The sequence below is a fragment of the Penaeus japonicus genome, unplaced genomic scaffold (assembly GCF_977035675.1).
Source record: "Penaeus japonicus unplaced genomic scaffold, GWHDUDI00000001_assembly GWHDUDI00000028, whole genome shotgun sequence".
In the NCBI taxonomy this organism is placed as follows: domain Eukaryota; kingdom Metazoa; phylum Arthropoda; class Malacostraca; order Decapoda; family Penaeidae; genus Penaeus; species Penaeus japonicus.
Window position 1 is genome coordinate 5,920,614 of NW_028234430.1, and position 20,476 is coordinate 5,941,089.

Below are 20,476 nucleotides of genomic sequence, written 5' to 3' on the forward strand. Positions count from 1 at the left end.
GTTACAAAACCAGGAGAGCTTAAACGTTTGGAGAATCTTCTTTTCTTGTATTGAAAGCGTGAAAAAATGGCGTTATTATTCATTTGCAACACTTCGGAACACGGCGGAAACACTCGAGACCAAAGGCAATATTTTGCAAAGCCGAGATGAGAATTAATAAGATTGCAATCTTGCGTTCAAGAGGGCAAACGCATTGCAGGCGAATGATAATAGTTGCAGAGGATGTTCCTGAGGTCACGGCAATAAACCTGCTCTCGCGCTAATGAAGAAGAAAAAGCGGAAGAAGAAAAAAGAAAAAAGAAAGAGAAGAAAAAACTGAAAAAGTAGAAGAAAATAAGAAGAAAAAAAAAAAAAAAATAAAAAAAAAAAAGCAAAAAAAGAGAAGAAAAATAAAGAGAATGAAGACCTTCAGTACATCCACAACGCTCAGTAGCATCCACAAACGGCGACACGAAATCAACCATTCCCCGACCACCAAAGGCCAAAAAAAGAAGGAGCCAAAAGAAAAATATAAGAAGCTAAAGAAACACAGAAGGCGCGAATTACATCAAATTGAAAAAAAAAACTTGAGAAACGAAAAAAAACCACAGAAACGATTTCTTTCCCTGCTTCCCCCTCCTTCCCTTTCCCTACTACACTCCCCCTCCCCCCCCCCCAGTTTTACCCCATAATACTTCCCCCCGAATCCACTGCTGGCGAAGCGGTGTAATAAACCCGGGGCATCAGGCCGCGTTGCTGGAGATTATGCCCCCTCTACCTTCCCCTCCCTTTACCCCCCCCCCCTCCCGCCCCTCCAGGTCTAGGTCACGGGAGGTGGAAAGAGGTGGTGGAGTGGAAAAACGAAAAAAGAAAAAAGAAGAAAGCATAAGAAAAAAAGAAGTAGAAAAAAATAAAAGTAGTAGTAGAAGAAGAAAAAAAAAAGAGACGAAAGAAGTAGATGACGACGCTCAATAGCATCCACAAACGGCGACACGAAATCAACCATCCCCCGACCACACTCTTAAAAAAAAAAGCCAAAGGGCCAATAAAAGAGAGGAAGATGAGAGAGCGAGAAAAGAGGCGCTAAAGAAGACAATCAAAATAAATTACATCAAATTGAAAAAAAAAACTTGAGAAACGATTTCCCGCCACACTCGCTTTCCTGCTTCCCCCTCTTCCCTTCCCTACCCTCCCCCCCAGTTTTTCGGGAAAATACCCCTCCCCCCATCCACTGCTGGCGAAGCGGTGTAATAAACCCGGGGCATCAGGCCGCGTTGCTGGAGATTATGCCCCCTCTCCCTTCCCCTCCCTTTACCCCCCCCTCCCTAGCGTCCTCAGGGTCAAGGTCACGGAGGTGGAAAGAGGAGGATGGGGTGGGGTGGGGAGGTGATGGGAGGGAGGAGGGGAGGGGATGGGTGGGAGGAGGGAAGGGGAAGGGGAATGGGCGAGGGTGAGACGAGGGTGAGATCAAGCGAGAAGGGTTGAGGAAGATGGGAAGGTGGGAAGGTAAGAGGGTGGGCGGGGTTGGGAAGGTGGGGAGGTGGGAGAGGAGTGTGTATACGTGCGTGTGGAGATATGGCAGGTGGGGGTAGGGGATAGGGGGTGGGGGTGGGAGGAGGGAGGAAGGATACCTACCTGCCGAGAGAACCGGTCTTCCTCATTCTTCTAGTCACCCCACCCCTCCCCCTCCCTACACTGCCCATCCCCCCTCTCTCTTTTTTTTTCTCTCTCTTTCTCTCCGTCATGTATCTCTCTCTCTCTCTCTCTCTCTCTCTCTCTCTCTCTCTCTCTCTCTCTCTCTCTCTCTCTCTCTCTCTCTCTCTCTCTCTCTCTCTCTCTCTCTCTTTCCGTCACTCAACTCTCTCAGCCTCCATCTTACGTTCCCTTGGTTTGTTCTCCTTTTCCCTCTCTCCCTATACCCCTCTCTCTTCTTCTTCTTCTTCATTTTCTTTTTCCCCTTCTTCGCCCTTCTCCTCCTCTACTCTTGCTTCGATTCTCATTCTTCTTCATCCTCCTGCTCTTCGCTCTCCCTCTCTCCTTCTTCTTCCTCCCCTACTTCTTCTTCCTCCTCTTCCTCGCTCTCCCCCTCTCCTTCTTCTTCGTCTTTCTCTTCTCCACCTTTTCTCTTTCCTTCCACCCTTTCTCCTCCTCTTCTTCTTCTTCTTCTTCTTCTTCTTCTTCTTCTTCTTCTTCTTCTTCTTCTTCTTCTTCTTCTTCTTCTTCTTCTTCTTCTTCTGCTTCTTCTTCTTCTTCTTCTTCTTCTTCTTCTTCTTCCTCCTCCTCCTCCTGCTCTTCGTTCTCCTCCTCTCCTTCTTACTCTTCCCCTCTCCTTCTTCCTCCTCCCCTCCTTCTTCCACCTCCTCCCCTGCTTCTTCTTCCTCCTCTTCCTCGCTCTCCCTCTCTCCTTCTTCTTCGTCTTTCTCTTTTCCACCTCTTCTCTTTCCTTCCACCCTTTCTCTTTCTCCTTCTCCTTCTCCTTCTCCTTCTTCTCCTTCTGCTTCTCCTCCTCCTCCATCTCCTCCTCCTCTCCCTCCTCCTCCTCCTTCTCTATCCAAATCCATTACCTCACCAAGGCAGCATGTTCAAAGTGTAAGTTATTTCGTTCCGCATTTTGTTTTCTTGACGGCCCTTTGTGTTTCGCTAACTTCTATTTTTTTTTTTTTGTCTTTTCCTCTTTCGCTTCTATTCACAGCTGTTGCAGACTACCGAGAAACATAAGTTTGATTCTTTTTAACCTTTTTTTCTATTAACCCAATGTAACACTTCTTTTCTGAATTCAAAATATGTTTGTTAAGTCTCATTTTTTTATAATCACACTTATTTTTTTGTGAACTATTCTTCCAAATTACGACTGATAAAAATTACATCAACCAATTCCAAATTTACGCGTTAAAATAATCGATAGAAGTCACACTCCCCTTACGTAATAGTGTATATTTCATTAAACCCAGTGATAATCAAATGGAGGAGAAGGAGGAGGAGGAGGAGGAGGAGGAGGAGGAGGAGGAGGAGGAAGAAGAAAAGGAGAAGGAGAAGAAGAAGGAGAAGAAAATTTAGAAGATGACGAAGAAGGAAAATGAGAAGAAGGAGAAGAAGAAGAAACAAAAAAGAAGAAAAATGAGCAGACGACGAAGAAGAAGGAAAAGGAAAAGGAGAAGAAGGATAAAAAGAAGAAACAAAAAAAAGAAGAATTTAACTGAATCAGAAGATCCTCTCATGTGCATTCTTTACAGACGAATACACATAAATATATAAATACCAAAGCCCATAATTGCTAATGTTCACCTGGAAACCTCTACTCCACAGATTATGTTATTATCTATTCGTTCTCCTCTTCCTCTTATCCACCTATGTGCTTCTTTGCCTTCTTTTTTCTTTATTTCTTCTGCTTGTTTTTGTTTCTATTTTCACTTCTCGTTTTTTTCCTTATTCTTTTTCTTTTTTCTTTCTGGTTGTATTGTCTATTTTTCATTTCTTCTTCCTCTTTTTTCCTTTCACATCTTTCTCCTCTTCCTCTTCCCCCTTTTCGTCCTCTCCTCCTCCTCCTCCTCCTCCTCCTCCTCCTCCTCCTCCTCCTCCTCCCTCCCTCCCTCCCTCCCTCCCTCCCTCCCTCCCTCTCCTTCTCCTCCTTCTCCTCCTTCTCCTCCTTCTCCTCCTTCTCCTCCTCCTCCTCCCTCTCTCCCTCCCTCCTCCTCCCCCTTCTCATTCTTCTCCTCCTCCCCCCCTTCATCATCACCGTCTCTTCTTCTTCTTACACCCCCACTATCACATCCTTTTTCCCAACCCAAAGACGAACGGAACATCCCGAACGGATTCACGCCACACGAACAAGCTCGTCTATTAATCCCCGATGCAGTTAACAGGGTCACTGGAAATTGTAAGCTCATAACCTGCATGCTAGGTGGGGGGGGGGGGTTGAAGAGAGGGGGGAGGGGGAGAGATCGAGGAGGGGATGGGGTGAAGAGGGGGGATGGGGTGACGAGAGGGGGGAGATCGAGGGGTGGGGGGGGATGGGGTGAAGAAAGGGTTTGGGAGGCGGAGGGGAGGGCAGGATGTAAAGGGTTAGGGGAGGTTTAGGAGGGAGGGAGGGGGATAAGGGGTGAGGGGAGGTCGAGGACTCGAGGTGGTGGAGGGGAGGCCTAGGAGGAGAAGAAGATGTAGAGATTTGGGAAGGGGGATGAGCAGTGGGGGGTGGGGGAGAGAGAAGATCAAAGAGGGGGCGAAGAAGTCGAAGACAAGGAGAAAAAGAAGAAGAAGGGGGGGGGAAGAGGAGGGAGCTCGAGGAGACGAGGAAAAGAGGGTCAAAATCATTTCCAAATATAATTTCGCAGCCTCACCCGCTCCCCCCCCCCTTGCCCCACCATCAGACTGTAGGTCAAACCTCCTTCCGGAATGCCTCATGATTCCTACTAATTGATTCTGAAAAAGTTCGTTCACGGATCGTCTACCTCGCCCTCGGTCATGCGCGAGGGGAGGGGGAGGGGGAGGGGGAGGGGGGAGGGGGGAGGCGGGGCTCTTCGCATTAGGTGTAAATGTATAATGTCCAATGTTATCAATGGTGTAAATGTAGTGTTGTTAATGGTGTAAATGTAGTGTTGTTAATGGTGTAAATGTCTAATGTCTGCTAATGTTGTCAATGATGTAAATGTCTAATGTCTATGTTGTCAATGGTGTAAAAGAAAGAAAAACAGACCCACACACCTTCACCCTCCTCCCCAACTCCCTCCCACACCTGATGCCGCCTGTCGACGTCCCCAAGCTTTAAGAAGGCATTTAGCGCCGCCATAATTCACAAGACCGTGGGCGTGAGAGCGAGGGCTCGCTTAAGGGCGCCCTCACACCCTCTCTTAATGGGCCCCTAATTGAGTGGAGAAATCATTAGGCGCGAAGCTAATGATAATTTTCTCATCCCCCCACCCTCCCCTCCCACACACACACTTCATAGTATAAGGAATGTAACTGCGCTAATGACTAGCGTTTAATAACTACAATGAAAAGTACATGTCCATTAGATACCAAAATTGACAGAGATTTTTTTTTTTTTTTTTTGGGGGGGGGGGGATTGAGGAGTGAGGGGCGTACTGTAAATGATGATCCAAAAGCCGTTATCTCATCGCAAAGTAGGTTTTACAATCATTATCTGTGATTCTACAGACCGCAGCGTTTCGATACTGAAGCGCTATCATCGTGCCAATTAAAGTGCCGGTGCCGAGTGCCTGATCTGACAACCTACTTCCCAGGCACACCCACCCACCCACCCTATCTCCCCCTCCGTACTCACACTATGCATTAAGATAGTGTCTGTGTGTCAGGACTGTCACATGCTTAAGTACCCCCTCGTTTTGCACTATGTACTTTATTTTGCTCATTATATTTCTTTTTTCTACTTTGATAGAGGGGGAAAGACACATAGTGTTGAATGGCAGAGCTCCTTACTGTGATGATAAAATGGCAAAACATCCCTCTGCGTATAGTGGATTTTCTGCTAATATTAAGAGAGGTTTCGATAGGATTTACACTCGTAATTTAACTTATCCCTGTTCCCCTTCCTCTCCTCTCCCCTGGTTCCTTCTTTCCTTCCTTCCTCCCTCCCTCTCCACTCCATCTCCACCTCCCTCTCTCCTCCCCCTCCCCCTACCTCTCTCACCTCCTCCTCCCTCTCCCTCCTCCCCATCCCTCTCTCTCCTCCCCCTCCCTCTCTCACCTCTCTCTCCCCCTCCCTCTCCCTTCCCATCCCTCTCTCTCCTCCCCATCCCTCCCTCCCCTTCCCCCTCCCCCTCCCTTCTCCTCTCCCGCTTCAACCCCCCTCACGAGCCGAGAGAGGCAGGCAACCCGCGCATAATACCGGCATCACGCACCACCAAGATATTTCTCCGGCAAATCTCTCACTCTCTCCTTGTACGTGACGCGTCGTATCTGCACCGCCACTTTACCTGCACATAAAACGACTTTCCATCAGTTTCTTTTCGAGATGTATTGACACTGATAGTGACTCTTTTTTTCTTTTAATTTGATTTTCGATTCTGAAAAAGATATCATTAAAAAGAGGAAGTCCTCAAGTATTTGTCATTGGGACAACCTGTTTAATAATTGTCGACTTTCAATAGCTTCAGTTGATGCATTCTTTATTTTGAAACAAAGAACGCCAGATAATTAAATGCAAGATAAGTCGTAGCCACGTGCACCATCTAGCAACATCAACAACTACATTTATTAAAGGTTGAACCAAGCTCGAATCAATGTTTCTCAAGACACGGTAGATCTCTCCCAAACTCCTTGTTTTCCTTCATATCAAAGCACTAGCACCTTCTCTTCTCCACTCCCCCCCCCACACTCCAACCTCAGCTTACTATCTCCCCCTCACTCCTTCCCCCTTCCAACCTCTGCTAAAAAACGTTCTCCTCACAGGGGGTGGGGGAGAAAGAGAAAGGGAGAGGGTGAGGGAGAGGGAGAGAAAGAGAAATAGAGAGAGAGGGAGAGAGAGAGGGAGGAGAGGGAGGGGGAAGAGAGGAGAGAGAGGGAGAGAGAGGAGGAGAGGGAGAGGGGGGAGGGAGGAGGAGAGGGAGAAGGAGAGGAGAGAGAGAGAGAGAGGAGAGGAGGGGAGGAGGGGAAGAGAGGGAGAGGGGGAGGGGGAGAGAGAGAGAGAGGAGAGAGAGGAGGAGAGAGAGAGAGAGAGAGAGAGAAGAGGGAGAGAGGGAGGGGGGGAGGGGGAGGGAGAGGGAGGGAGGGAGGGAGGGAGAGGTAGAGGGAGAGGGAGGTAGAGGGAGAGGGAGGGAGAGTGAGAGGGAGTGAGGGAGGGAGGGAGGGAGGAAGAGAAGAGAGAGAGAGAGAAGCCCCGTGTATCTTCCTCGCAAGCAGAGCACCCCTTGTGGCGGGCGGTCAGTGGTGGTCCTCAGCGCTCCCGGAGATCGACTTTCTTACCAAACATTCTACCTTCGCCTGTTGTTTTGCTCTCTCTCTCTCTCTCTCTCTCTCTCTCTCTCTCTCTCTCTCTCTCTCTCTCTCTCTCTAATTATTTACGCATTGTTTTTTTCTCTCTCTCTTTTTTTATTTTTCTCATTCTCGCTTTTCCCTCTTATTCCTTCCCTTTCTCATTTTCTCTTTCTCCCCTCTTTCTTTCCCCATCTTTCTCTCTTTCACTTTCTCTCTCCCTCCTACTCTATACCTTTCCCCCATACACTCTCCCTCTCCCTTCCCTCTTCCCCTCCCACTCTCGCCCTCTCCTCCCCTTCCTCTTCCCTTCCCCCTCTCGCCGTCTCCCCTCCTTCTTCCCTCCCACTCTCGTCCTCTTCCGTCCCCCTCCCCTCCTCCCCCTCTCCTTTCCCCTCCCACTTTCACCCACTCCCCTCCCTCTCTCTCTTCCTCTCCCTCTTCCTCTCCCTCTCCCCCTCTCGCCCTCTCATGCACACAGCCGGAGCATCTACCTGAGCGTGTCCTTCGACCTGCGTTTCTTGAGCGACGACTTGGCGAGCGCCTTGGTGGCCGGGCCGCCCTTCTCCCTGACCTCGGCGGCGGCGGTGGCGGTGGTGGTGACGACCCTCCTCGCCGTGAACTCCCTGGCGTCGATCTCCCCGGCCGAGAACTCCCTGGCCGAGAACTCCCTGGCCGTGATCTCCTTGGCCGTGAACACCTCGGCCGCGAACTCCCTGGCGCTCAGTGTCTCGTCCTGAATCTCCCTCCCGGCGGAGTCCCTCGCGCTGAACTCCCTCGCGGTGATCTCCATCCCCTTCAGGTCCCGGCCGCTGAAGTTCTTCGCCCTGAACTCTCGGGCCGAGAACTCCGAGCCGACGAGAACGCCCGGACTCACATTCTCCTTGCGACAGTCCCTGGCCACGGCGAACATGACTGGCCGAGTGAACAGCAAGAACATGGCAGAGGTCACATGAACTCCCCACAGGTGAAAATGAGACAAGACAGCCCTTCCGAAACCACGCCGGCTAATAACGATCGAGAGAGGTCAAGGCACGTTTGGCGCGGCGCTCGTGCTGGCACCGAGAGCATTTCAGATTAACCGAGCGAATGAGTCTCCTTGTATCCGGTGCTAAACACCGCACACGCCTCTTCCACAACTCCACACTGTCTTCCACATCGATCTCCTCTCTCTCTATATATAAAAAAAATGGCGTTTCGGAACCACCCGCAAAACCTCCTCAAGTCCAAAAAATAAAAAGAAGAAAGAAAAAAGTCCTTCGTTCTTCCGGGTCCTCTCCTCCTCCCTCAAGCCAAACGACAGTCAAACCTCACCTCTTTAGTCTCCCTCTTCTTAGCCAACAACCTTCCTTGCAAGGCCCCACCACTGCACTGGGCCCAGCACCTTTGCAACGGCGACTCGAGAGGGGCCGACGGGAGGGATGCGAAAAGATCGACATACACCCAAAACAACCCCCGTTTGATTAGAATGCGATCCGCGACACCTGATCCCGCGACACTTGATCGACAAACAAACGCTCGCTTCCCACGCGCATTCGCCCAATCGGGGATGGAACGCTGCTCCCTCTTAGACACAGGGACTGAGACCATTCGGCGGTTCACACACTATTCGGGGGCTTGCCACTGCGGGAGGGAGGAGGGGAGGGAGTGGGGGAAGGGAGGAGGGGAGGGAGTGGAGGGAGGGAGGAGGGGAGGGAAAGGAAGAAGGGAGGTGGGGAGGGAGTGGAGGGAAGGGAGGTGGGGAGGGAGTGGGAGGAGGGTGTGGAGTAAGGGAGGAGGAGAGGGGGTGGGGGAAGGGAGGAGCAGAGGGGAAGGGGAGGAGGGGTATGGGAGGAGGGTAAGGAAGAGTATGGGGAAAGGGAATGTGGTGGTGGGAGAGAGTGAGGGAGAGTTATGGAGAAAGGGAAGGACGGGTATGCGGGAAGGGAAGAAGAGATATGGAGGGAAGGAAAGAGGGAATGAATGGAGGTAAGGAAGGGCAAGAAGGAGGGGGAAAGAAGGTTAGGTTATGGGGAGGGGAGGGGGAGAGGGGTAATTTATAGGGAGGGGAAGAAGGGTAGTTTACGGGGAGGGGGAGAAGGTATACTGATGAGGAGAAGGAAGGGAAGGGGAGGCAGGAGAGGAGTAAGTCGGAGGCAATCTCAGGGTGGCACTCCGAGGCACTCCGAGGCACCCTCCCTCGGACACTGGCTCTGGGAGGTGACTGATCCCTTCCCTGCGCAGCCCTGACCGTGTGTGTGTGTGTGTGTGTGTGTGTGTGTGTGTGTGTGTGTGTGTGTGTGTGTGTGTGTGTGTGTGTGTGTGTGTGTGTGTGTGTGTGTGTGTGTGTGAGTGAGTGAGTGAGTGAGTGAGTGAGTGAGTGAGTGAGTGAGTGAGTGAGTGAGTGAGTGAGTGAGTGAGTGAGCGAGTGAGTGAGTGAAAGAGTGAATGCATGAAAGAATTAATGAATGAATGAATGAATGAGTGGAATGTGAGTGAGCGCATGTGTAAATGTGTGCATCTGTATGTATGTGTGTGTGCATATATGTCCCTGTCTGTGTGTGTGTGACTACATTTGTGAGATCGTCCATCTGTGTTTATATCAGCATCTAAATATGCACGTGTATAAAATAAAAAAAGCTGCTCGCATGTGTCTATCTTTGCTTATTTCACATGCGCGACATTAACACGTCTCTCTGTATCCCTCCGAGATGAAGCACCCAAGCAACCCAGTGACTCAGCGAAAACACTTTTTTACTTCGACGGATAAAAAAAAATAAAGAAATAACACACTCATGCCGGCAAAGTATGCAAAGAATCCATCCAGCCGATAGCAACAACAACAACAACAACAATAATAACAAGAATAACGACATCGACAACAACAATAACAAAAATGAAAATAAAAAAATAATGAACAAAACAAATAAAGAATTAAAGCAATAAGGACACGAGATTAGCAAATAACGATAATAAAGATTATGATAATAACGATGATGATAATCACCATCATCATAATCATAACAACAACAATAATTAACAAACAAATATGAAAAATAAATAAATAAAATGAGTATATTCGGCGCGCTGTTACTTACTATATACCAAGATCCTGACTCCATCTCCCGCACCAGCTGTCACCCATCTATCTCAGAGCATCAGTATCTCCTTCTCAGCTGATCACGCGGCGGGAGAAAAGGGTTTATTTTTATAATTTTGTGTCATTTTTTGTTGTTGTTATTGTGAGGGAATTAAGTTCGAAATGTGGAGTTTGCGTATTGTGTGTCCTGTTTACATTTTCTGTTTCGTCTGGTCTTGATCTGTTTCTGTTTTATTTTCATTGTCTTTTATTTTTGTTTCTTATTCTTTATTCTTTATATTAATTATTTATTCATTTTTTTCTTTATTTATTATATCACTTCTTTACTCATTACTTTTATTTTGATTCTCTTATTTTCCTGTTCATATTCGCTTCTTATATCTATTTATTTCTTCCTTTCCAAGTTGCTGACACTCCTTCCTCTTATTTTCTCTGCCTCCTCCACTTGCATCCCCGCCTTCTTCCCCTCCCTTTGCCTTATTCTCCTCCTCTTCTCTTCCCTTTAACTCCCTTTTTTCCTCTTCTGCCACGTCCCTTTCCCATCCTGTATTTTCTTCCTTTCTTTCCCATTTCTTGTCCGTTACTATCCCTTTCCCCTACCCCTTCCTTGTCTTCCTTCCCCCCTTCCTCTGCCGTCCTAACCCTCCTCTTTCTCTCCTCATTTCCTCACTCCCCCTTCCCCTCCTTCCTTGCCTTACCCCTCCTCCTCCCTTCTCTTTCCCTCCCTTCATCCCCTATCTTCCTCCCCCTCCCTTCCACCTCTCCCGCCCCTTCCCCCCCTTACCCCTCCTCCTCCCTCCTCTTTCCCTCCCTTTATCCCCTATCTTCCTCTCCCCCCCTCCACCTCTCCCGCCCCTTTCCCCCCTTACCCCTCCTCCCCCACTCCCCCATTACCAGCTCCCCAGACAGCATTTTATCCTGTTGCATGAGTCACGGGTAACCAGAGCGCCGCCCTCTCCCCACCTTCATTTCTTTTCACTTTTGCCTTATCTCTCTTTTTTTTCTATCTATATACGGAGTAAGGTCTCTCTGCACTTCTGTCTTATCTCTTCTTTGTTCATCTAATTCCATTAACTGGCCTTTTAGCGTGTCATCCTTTTTCTTTCGTATCGCGGTGGTCACGTGCGCATTGCATAGTTCTTTTTTTCTTTCTTCGTTATTTTCGTAACACATCAAACGAATGTCGCCAAAAAGAACATGGAAAGTACATTTGGTCTCATCTAAAACTGTCAGAGGAGAGATGGATCATGCCACATTGCTGGTTATGCAGCATCAATGTCAGGGGTGTTTATTTTAACAATTTAAAATCTTGTTTGTTTTGGATATTCTAAAATCCTGGGCGTAAAACTGCGCAAGGATATCATGAGTATATCAGTTGCATACTTTATCCTAGAGGCCTTAAAAAACGAAGAAAGATAACTAGATCTTACAAAAAAAAAAGTAACAAATACTTCTAAAATTACAAAACAGACACCAAAAGAAACAAGAAAACAAAATGCAAAACACCCCTCTCGCCAGTGGCCGCGGCTTGCCAATCTCACGTGGTGGCCTGAGTCCCTTTGAATGAAGCCCTAGAAGGAACTTGGTGTTATAACCGACCATTCAAACGGATCGAAAAGCCAAAGAGAGAGAATTCTATAGACACGATTCAGCCAACGAATAAGACTATACAGGCTATGGGTATTATCTGAAGAATTATGGAGCTAAATGTGTCATCAGATAACGTACAACTATAACATTCGCGAATCGTAATTAAGAGATATAGGGACAGTTATGGGACGGTTTAGGTATGTGGATCGCCCTTATAATTACCACACGTCATTCGTTCAGAAACTCAGAAATTATCTCCTTACCGGTGCTCTAATGGATAAAATACTGGACGTGGATATGTTATCCGTACCTGCAAAGAGAAAAGAAAGACAAATTAGAAACATAATCAAAAATAATTTCTAAAGTGTGCCAAATTATCCTTGGTAAATAAATGTCAAACAGTGATAGCCATATTTCTACAAAATTTTAAACTTCAGACCGGAGAAGGAAAAAAACAAAAGCAAAACACACGACTGCAACAACAATGACCAGAAAACAAGCAAACAAGTAAACAATCCTCCAAGAGGGCCAATAATGAGCAGGAACTCTGTCGCAACGGCCGCGGAAAAGGTCGCCGGCCCTCGAAGGCGGCGTGTGGTCATCCTTGGTAGCCTTAAGGTCACACTCCTTCGAGCCAACAGTGGGCGCTGCTGACTTTCCCGCCGCCTCACGCCTCCCCGCCGGCGCCCACGGCTGGACCCTGGCAAGGGAGGTCTGTGTCTTTTTCTCTCTCTGTTTCTCATCTCCTATCCTCTCCTCTCCACTCCTTTCTCTCTCGCTCTCGCTCTCGCTCTCTCTCTCTCTCTCTCTCTCTCTCTCTCTCTCTCTCTCTCTCTCTTTGTCTCTCTCTTTCTCTTTTTCTCTTTCTTTCTCTTTTTCTCTCTCTTTCTCTTTTTCTCTCTTTTTCCCTTTCTCTCTCTCTCTCTCTCTCTCTCTCTCTCTCTCTCTTTTTTTCTACCTCCCCCCCTTCTCTCTCTCTCACTCTGGTTACTTACTAATATATTAATCCTTTATGATCTCTTCTTTTACTTCCTCCTCCTTCCTTTCGTCATCTCCGCTGTTTCTCCTTTTTTTCATATATCTCTTGCCTTAAGAAACTTTAGATAATTTTCCTTCGCCTTAAATGTCACTATTTCATTTTCCTTTTTCAAGTTCGTGATTTTTTGTCTAAATCTCAAAGTGTGTGTGTGTGTGTGTGTGTGTGTGTGTGTGTGTGTGTGTGTGTGTGTGTGTGTGTGTGTGTGTGTGTGTGTGTGTGTGTGCATGTGCGTTTGCGTGTGTGCACGTGTGCGTGTGCGTGTGCGTATACGTGTGCGTGTGTGTGTGCGTGTGCGTGTGTGCGTTATCACACTCAGCCGATTAGACCACTTCCTCTCCTGAATACCTCACCACCACACCCTCTTAATCGTATCGTTATCTCGCGGTCAAACGACTTTCCTCCTCATCTTATCGTAAAAGAAATAAAAAGAAATAAACAGATCCCTCCTAGCCACCCCCGACAAACCTAACCCCCCCTAAAAAAAGAAAGAAAGAAAGAAAAAGAACAAATTAAGTGTATAGTGCGTGACCGTTAAGTTTGACGCGGAAAAACAATCGTGTTGACAAGAGAGCGGGGGAGATTCAACATGCAATATTTAACCGAAGCAAACCTATCCGGTGCAAATATGTGGCAAATAACAACACCCCCGCCCCTCCCCCCTTCTCCCGTCCTTCCAAACTCCTTCCAAACTCACATCCACCTCCCTACCCCCTACCCCCTCCCCTCTTTCTCAATGACCGGCTTTCGCTGAGACAAGAGGACACCGGTTATTCTTGAAAGACTCATTATGAATTCGTAAGTTCAAAGAGATACGAGTAATTTAAATAGCGGATTGACCGAGCATGTGTACCGTTAATTTTCCCAGGAGAGGTATCAATTATAGTGTTTAGAGAGAGAGAAATAGAGGGAGGGGGGAGGGAGGGAGAGGGAGAGGGAGGGAGAGAGAGGGAGGGAGAGGGAGGGAGGGACGGAGAAAGAGAGAGAGAGAGAGAGAGAGAGAGAGAGAGAGAGAGAGAGAGAGAGAGAGAGAGAGAGAGAGAGAGAGAGAGAGAGAGAGAGAGAGAGAGAGAGAGAGACAGAGAGAAAGACAGAAAGAAAGAGAGAGACAGAGAAACAGACAAAAGAGACCCAAAGCCAGAAATAGCCTAACCTCCTCTCAAACCCAGACTCCGAACAGCTGATTTCGAGCGCAGAATCGAGTCCAAATCTAACTGCAAAGTAATTGCATGATTAACGGACTATAATCAAAACGGCGAACGAGAGGAAAAAAAGGGCGAATAGACATCCTGCAGCTGGGGGGGTTTCACTTCCCGCTCCTTCATGGCTAAGCAAAGTGGCGTAACTGAGGTGGGTGGGGCGAGGAGAGAGAGAGAGAGAGAGAGAGAGAGAGAGAGAGAGAGAGAGAGAGAGAGAGAGAGAGAGAGAGAGAGAGAGAGAGAGAGAGAGAGAGAGAGAGAGAGAGAGAGAGGGGGGGGGGGAAGGGGCGCTGATTAAAATGCAGAGAAATGTCACGTGAAAGGAGGAGTGGAGATAAAGATTGATAGTAGGGAAATGGGGGGGGGGGGCGATAAGCGAAATGTGAGAGCAATTTGGTGTAAATTGGGATAAGGAGAAAGGGTAAGAATTTTTTTTATTTGTTGGGGGGTAATGTGATTGGAGAGAAAACTATTGTAAGAAAATGGGGAAAAGAATAGAAATGTCACGCAAGAGAGAGAGAGAGAGAGAGAGAGAGAGAGAGAGAGAGAGAGAGAGAGAGAGAGAGAGAGAGAGAGAGAGAGAGAGAGAGAGAGAGAGAGAAAGAGAGAAAGAGAGAAAGAGAGAGAGAGAGAGAGAGAGAGAGAGAGAGAGAGAGAGAGAAATGCTTAGACACAAAGGAATACAAATCCATCAAAACCGCCAGCAGAGCATTCCAAACAGCAAACGACAAAGAATGACAAAGAAACGGCAAACGAGTGAATCAAAATGCAAGCAACACCTCAAGTTGCGTGCAATGAAACGTGGAAATCCCTGGCTACGCAGATGAATAACAGAAGAGGAAAAGTAAGAATAAACTGAAAAAATGGAGAGACAATAATAAGTAAATGGGAAAGAAGTACAGGAGAATAAATCAAACGTAAACTCACCAGATAAAAGAAGAAAGGAAGGGAAAAAAAGGGAAAATCAGGAAAGAGTGATAGGATTATAGAAGGAGGAGAGAATTAATGAGAAAACAAAGGAAGAACACGCAAGAATAAGGAAAGTAAACAAAAAAACGAACAAACAGAAGAAGTCTAGAAAAAAAATCACAACAGAAAGTCAAAGAAAAAAAAATGAGTAAAAAAAAAAACAAAAAAACTGAAGCGTATATACGTATGTCAGCGCGAGTGAGCGAGTGAGTCCAACAGCCGGACAGAGTAGAAAAGAGGAAAGCCAAAGAAGAAGAAGAAGAAGAGGAGGACGAGACGAGACGAGACGAGGGGGGCTAGCTAGTCCCAAGAAAGAGCAAGCCAAGGTCATCCACATTCCTATTTGCACGAGGCTAGAACGAAGGGGCTTTGGGATTCGCGGGGTTAACTGGCTAACTTTCCCCAGCGGCCCTGCCTATTATTTTCCTCCTTCGGGCGATTCCTTTAGGCCTATAGAGAAAGGTCCGAGTTGACACTTTACTCTTTTACTCATTTAGTTTTACTCTTTAACACAGGGGAGAGAAAGAGGGCGAGAAAAAGTGGGAAAAAGAGGGCAGGGAGGGATGGCAGGGATGGCAGGGTGGGAGAGGGAGAGTGGGAGTAAAAGAGAGAGAGAGAGAGAGAGATAAAAGGAGCGAGAAACAAACCAGAGACAGGTTATTCAGAAACACAAAGAGACAAGGCAAAGACTCAACGAAAGTAAACAAGTCACATGTAAAAGAAAAAAGAAAAAAAACAGACGAAGAAGAAGAAAAAAAGCTGGAGACCAAGAAACCTGAGACAAAGCGACTTTACCAAAAGGACGTTCCATAAGGAAAGCGAAAGTTCAGGAAAACACACACACACACACACACACACACACACACACACACACACACACACACACACACACACACACACACACATACATGCACACATATACATACATACATACATACATACATACATACACACACACACAGACAGACACACATACACACACACACACACGCACATTCATACATAAATACACATATATATATAAATACATACACACACACACACACACACACACACCACACACGCACACACACACATATAAGCATACGCCGTATCTCCAGGTCTCTTCCATCTCTTATCATCTCGCTCGGGGAACAGAGCAAAGAGTGATAAGAGACAGACAGAATGGATTAAAATGGAGATCAGGTGACGTCATCAAGAACTCCCATATCTTCGGGAAGGATAATTTTTTTTTTGTGTGTGGGTGGGTGGGTCATCTCTTTTCTTTTCTTTTTCTCTTGTGGATGGGTGGGGGAAGGTGGGGGTGAAGGGATGGGAGGGGGTAGGTGGGGGAGAGTTCTTATCCTCTCATCTTTCTCTTTCTCTTTCTCCTTCTGTCTCACCTCTCTGGCCTCCGCCCTTCTTTTTCTCTGCCCCCTTCTTTATATCTCCCTCACAACCTCTGTCCCCTTTCTTACTTCTCTCTCACTCCCTTACCTACTGTTTCTATCTCCTGTTCTCCCCCCTCTTTACTTCTCTCCCCTCTCTTCCCTCTCTCTCTCCCCCATCCCCCCTTTTCTCCCCCTTCTTTCCTTCCCTCTCTCTCTCCCTCCGTCCTTCCTTCGTTCCTCCCATCTCACCCTCTGTATCCAACAAGGTGGACTCTTGGCATCACATCCAAACCCTAATCCTCTATCGACCTGCTCAAGCCCCAATAATCCTCTATCGACTTATCCAATCCCCAACCCTAATCCTCTCTCGACTTGTCCAATTCCCAACTTAATCCTCCATCGACCTGTCCAATCCCCAACCCTGATTCTCAATCGACCTGTCCGATCCCCAACCCTGATTCTCAATCGACCTATCCAATCCCTAACCCAAATCCTCAATCGACCTGTCCAACCCTAACCCTCCATCGACCTATCCAATCCCCAACCCTGATCCTCAATCGACCTGTCCAACCCTAACCCTCCATCGACCTATCCAATCCCCAACCCTAATCCTCAATCGACCTGTCCAACCCTAACCCTCCATCGACCTATCCAATCCCTAACCCTAATCCTCAATCGACCTGTCCAACCCTAACCCTCCATCGACCTATCCAATCCCCAACCCTAATCCTCAATCGACCTGTCCAACCCTAACCCTCCATCGACCTATCCAATCCCTAACCCAAATCCTCAATCGACCTGTCCAACCCTAACCCTCCATCGACCTATCCAATCCCCAACCCTAATCCTCAATCGACCTGTCCAACCCTAACCCTCCATCGACCTATCCAATCCCTAACCCAAATCCTCAATCGACCTGTCCAACCCTAACCCTCCATCGACCTATCCAATCCCCAACCCTAATCCTCAATCGACCTGTCCAACCCTAACCCTCCATCGACCTATCCAATCCCCAACCCTGATCCTCAATCGACCTGTCCAACCCTAACCCTCCATCGACCTATCCAATCCCTAACCCTAATCCTCAATCGACCTGTCCAATCGCAAGCTAACAAATGCAGGCTTGCCAAGCCGGCGCCCCTCCGCCCGCGAACCAGCGTCGACAAAAATACAAACGCGGGTACTTTTGGCGCCTTCTCCTCCCCACCCTACTCCCCACCCCCTCGATGCCCCCCCCAATGCCCGCCAGACTCGTTCAACCGGATCGGCCGCCGCCACTCATAATGAGAGTTTGAGAGATCCATGACAACCGGTTTTTATGGGGGGGGAGGGGGGGAGAAGAGAGGGAAGGGGAAGAGGGAAAGGGAAGGGGAAGGGGGAGAGGGAGGGATGGAGGGGAAGGTAAAAGAGAGAAAAAGAGCGTGGGAGGTCGTCTGGCGAGGCATTGGGATACCTTATGCAACTGGGGTGGGAAGGGGGGGGCGGTCAGGATAAGGAGTCAAAGATTTATTTCTTAAAATAAAAGTGAAATCAACTCAGACTCTTTCCCTCTCATCCGAAGATCCATTTCCTTCATCTTCATCCTTCTTTTCTTACATATATTTAGCCACTATTTTCTTTCTGTTTCCTGTCATCATTATCCTCCTCATTGATATCAGTCATCATTAAATAAGTCATCATTATTAACATTAGTCATCATCTCCATCATTTCCCTCATCCTCATGATCATAACTATCACCACAAGCATCATAACTATCATCATCATCACCATCATCATGACTACCATCATCCTAACTTATATCATTACCATCACCATATCCTAATCATCAGCTTCACCCAGAATCGCCACGCCCGGAAAGCACACACGACACCCGAGCGAGAACGAACACAAAGGGCAGCGAAGTGAGAGTGAAGTCAGATTAAACTTGATGATAAAAAAAAATAATAATAATAATTGCATCGCCTCGTCCTTGTCTTGAAGCAAGGAGGCAAATGAGCTCCACCTGAACAACCCACAGGTGTGGTCGTTGCAGTAATTACGTCGCCAGATTTTGGGTGGTTGTCCATACGATTAGGTCAGGGGGTGAGGTTCCTGTTGTCTGTTCTAATCTGGCCGATTTTTATAAATGAAAAATGGATGGTTTTGGTTGCTTTGGAGGCAAATTACTTACAACAAATCAAAATTCGATGTCGATTGATATTGCTCAATACACACACACAAAACACACACACACATACACACACACACACACACACACACACACATATACATACACACACATACATACATACACACACACACACACACACACACACACACACACACACACACACACACACACACACACACACACACATATATATATATATATATATATATATATATATATATATATATATATATATACATATATACACCCTTAATATTTTCACCACGTTATTGGACCCGCCAGCAGGGGTGCAAATGAAATGAAAATCTCGCAATATTCAACATGGGCGTCGACCTTATCATTAATACGACGTCCCCTCAAGGAGAAGAAAAAGAAATTCCTGAATCAAGGCAATTGGAATCACTCAACCAAATTAAAAAGAAAAGATCAAATTACAGCAAAAATCCCCCCCCCCAGCCTCTCCTCCTCCTCCCTCCCCTCCCTCCCCTCCCTCCACCCTCCTTTCTACCCTTCCCTGACCTATCGCACACCGCCCCCCCTCCCTCCCGCCTCTCATGTTGCCAATCATGCTTTGGTATATATAAGGAAAATCTGTGAGTGAAGGCTGTCGAGATGCAACGCGATACAAGGTGAGGTCCTTCACCCACTCCTCGCTGTCACGAAGTGAAGACGATTTTATAGACATTATATGTATATATATATATATATATATATATATATATATATATATATATATATATATATATATATATATATATATATATATATATATATATATAGTGTATATATATAAATATATATATAAATATATATATATATATATATATATGTATATATATATATATATATATATATATATATATATTGATTGATTGATTGATTGAGTGTGTGTGTGTGAGTTTGGATATAATTTTGAGTTTAAACGTGCAATTCTGTACATTGTGTATTTGTATTTTGACATGTATATGAAAACATTTAGAACCACATATCCATTTATGTATGCATCCACGCACGAATCAACATATCCAACATATATATCCCTCCCATCATTCCTCAGTCCCTCCATCTATCATCTTGCTTGTGTAACATTCTGTATATACAAATACACGTAAATATACATTACTCATACCACATACACGTTTGTGCAACACTCCGCACAGACATATATATATATACGTACATACATTATACATATCACACATACAGACTCTACTTACACACTCAACCCTTCCACCCCCGTTTCTCTTTCCGTTATTCGTCCGGTATGGCAACTGTCACAGCAACAGTGATACAGTGTATGAAACATGTTGATGTATGGTTGTGTTCAGCCTTCCTCGTGAGAGCTGACTCATACGCCGTTTTCTAAGTGTCTGAGCTTGCGATGGATGACTCAAATAAATCATAATGCCACGGTTGATTTATTTCTATTTCTATTTCTTATTTTAAATTGTATACATACAATTCGTGCTGTTATTTTTTTAAATAATCTTATAGGTAATCAATGTTAATAGACTTAATCGAAGTTCGTGTTTTCATTCCGTTTCCTTTTTCGTTTCTTTACATTCCCGTCATCAATTCAGGTTTATCCATCACCTGGGCATTCTCGGGGGGAACGGTTCCCTCTCGCGTATGCCTTATCAAAGCACACAGTAGGTGAGTGCTAATCGTGGGAATGCCGTCTGTTGGTTCACCATCTGGCCCGGATACTTTGGATACGCTCTGTTAACACCGTGTCAAATGGAGATGCGGAGAGGGGATAAAAAAAAACGATAAGACATATATTATGGAAGTTCTTTCCACATATACATGCACAGATACACACACACATACATACATACATACATACATACATACATACAAAAATACATACATACATACATACAAAAATACATCACACATACAAATGTACACAAATATATAAACACACAAACACACACACACAGACGAAAACATGACACGCGCAAGATACATTTCACAAAAACTACAGAGAGGATGATTAAATACTGTACCTCCAAAAGTTCCTCCGTAATGTAATTACTTAATAAACCTCCCCCTCGACCCAAACACAGCTCACAAAGTTATGTCGGCAGTAATTATGTAATGAACCCCTTCATCCCAATACAAACCACACAATCAAAATACCGAGGCTACAT

General features: G+C 46.4%; 1 protein-coding gene across 4 annotated transcripts in view; it reads right to left on the minus strand.

Annotated features, from left to right (window-relative positions):
• The window catches only part of LOC122247536 (uncharacterized), a 316,213-nt gene that overhangs the window by 216,906 nt on the left and 78,831 nt on the right, over window positions 1-20,476 (minus strand). The window contains exon 1 of one of the 4 annotated variants that reach the window (XM_086553403.1): window positions 8,224-8,246. The exons of 1 other annotated variant lie outside the window; for it this stretch is intronic. Coding sequence is in view for 2 of the 3 variants with exons in the window: in XM_086553397.1 (XP_086409523.1) it covers window positions 7,404-7,849 (446 nt within the window). In the remaining variant the exon portion in view is untranslated. Of the gene's footprint in view, window positions 1-7,403; window positions 8,059-8,223; window positions 8,247-20,476 lie in introns of those variants that run through there. 2 more of the 4 variants (XM_086553397.1, XM_086553398.1) reach the window with 2 other exon arrangements.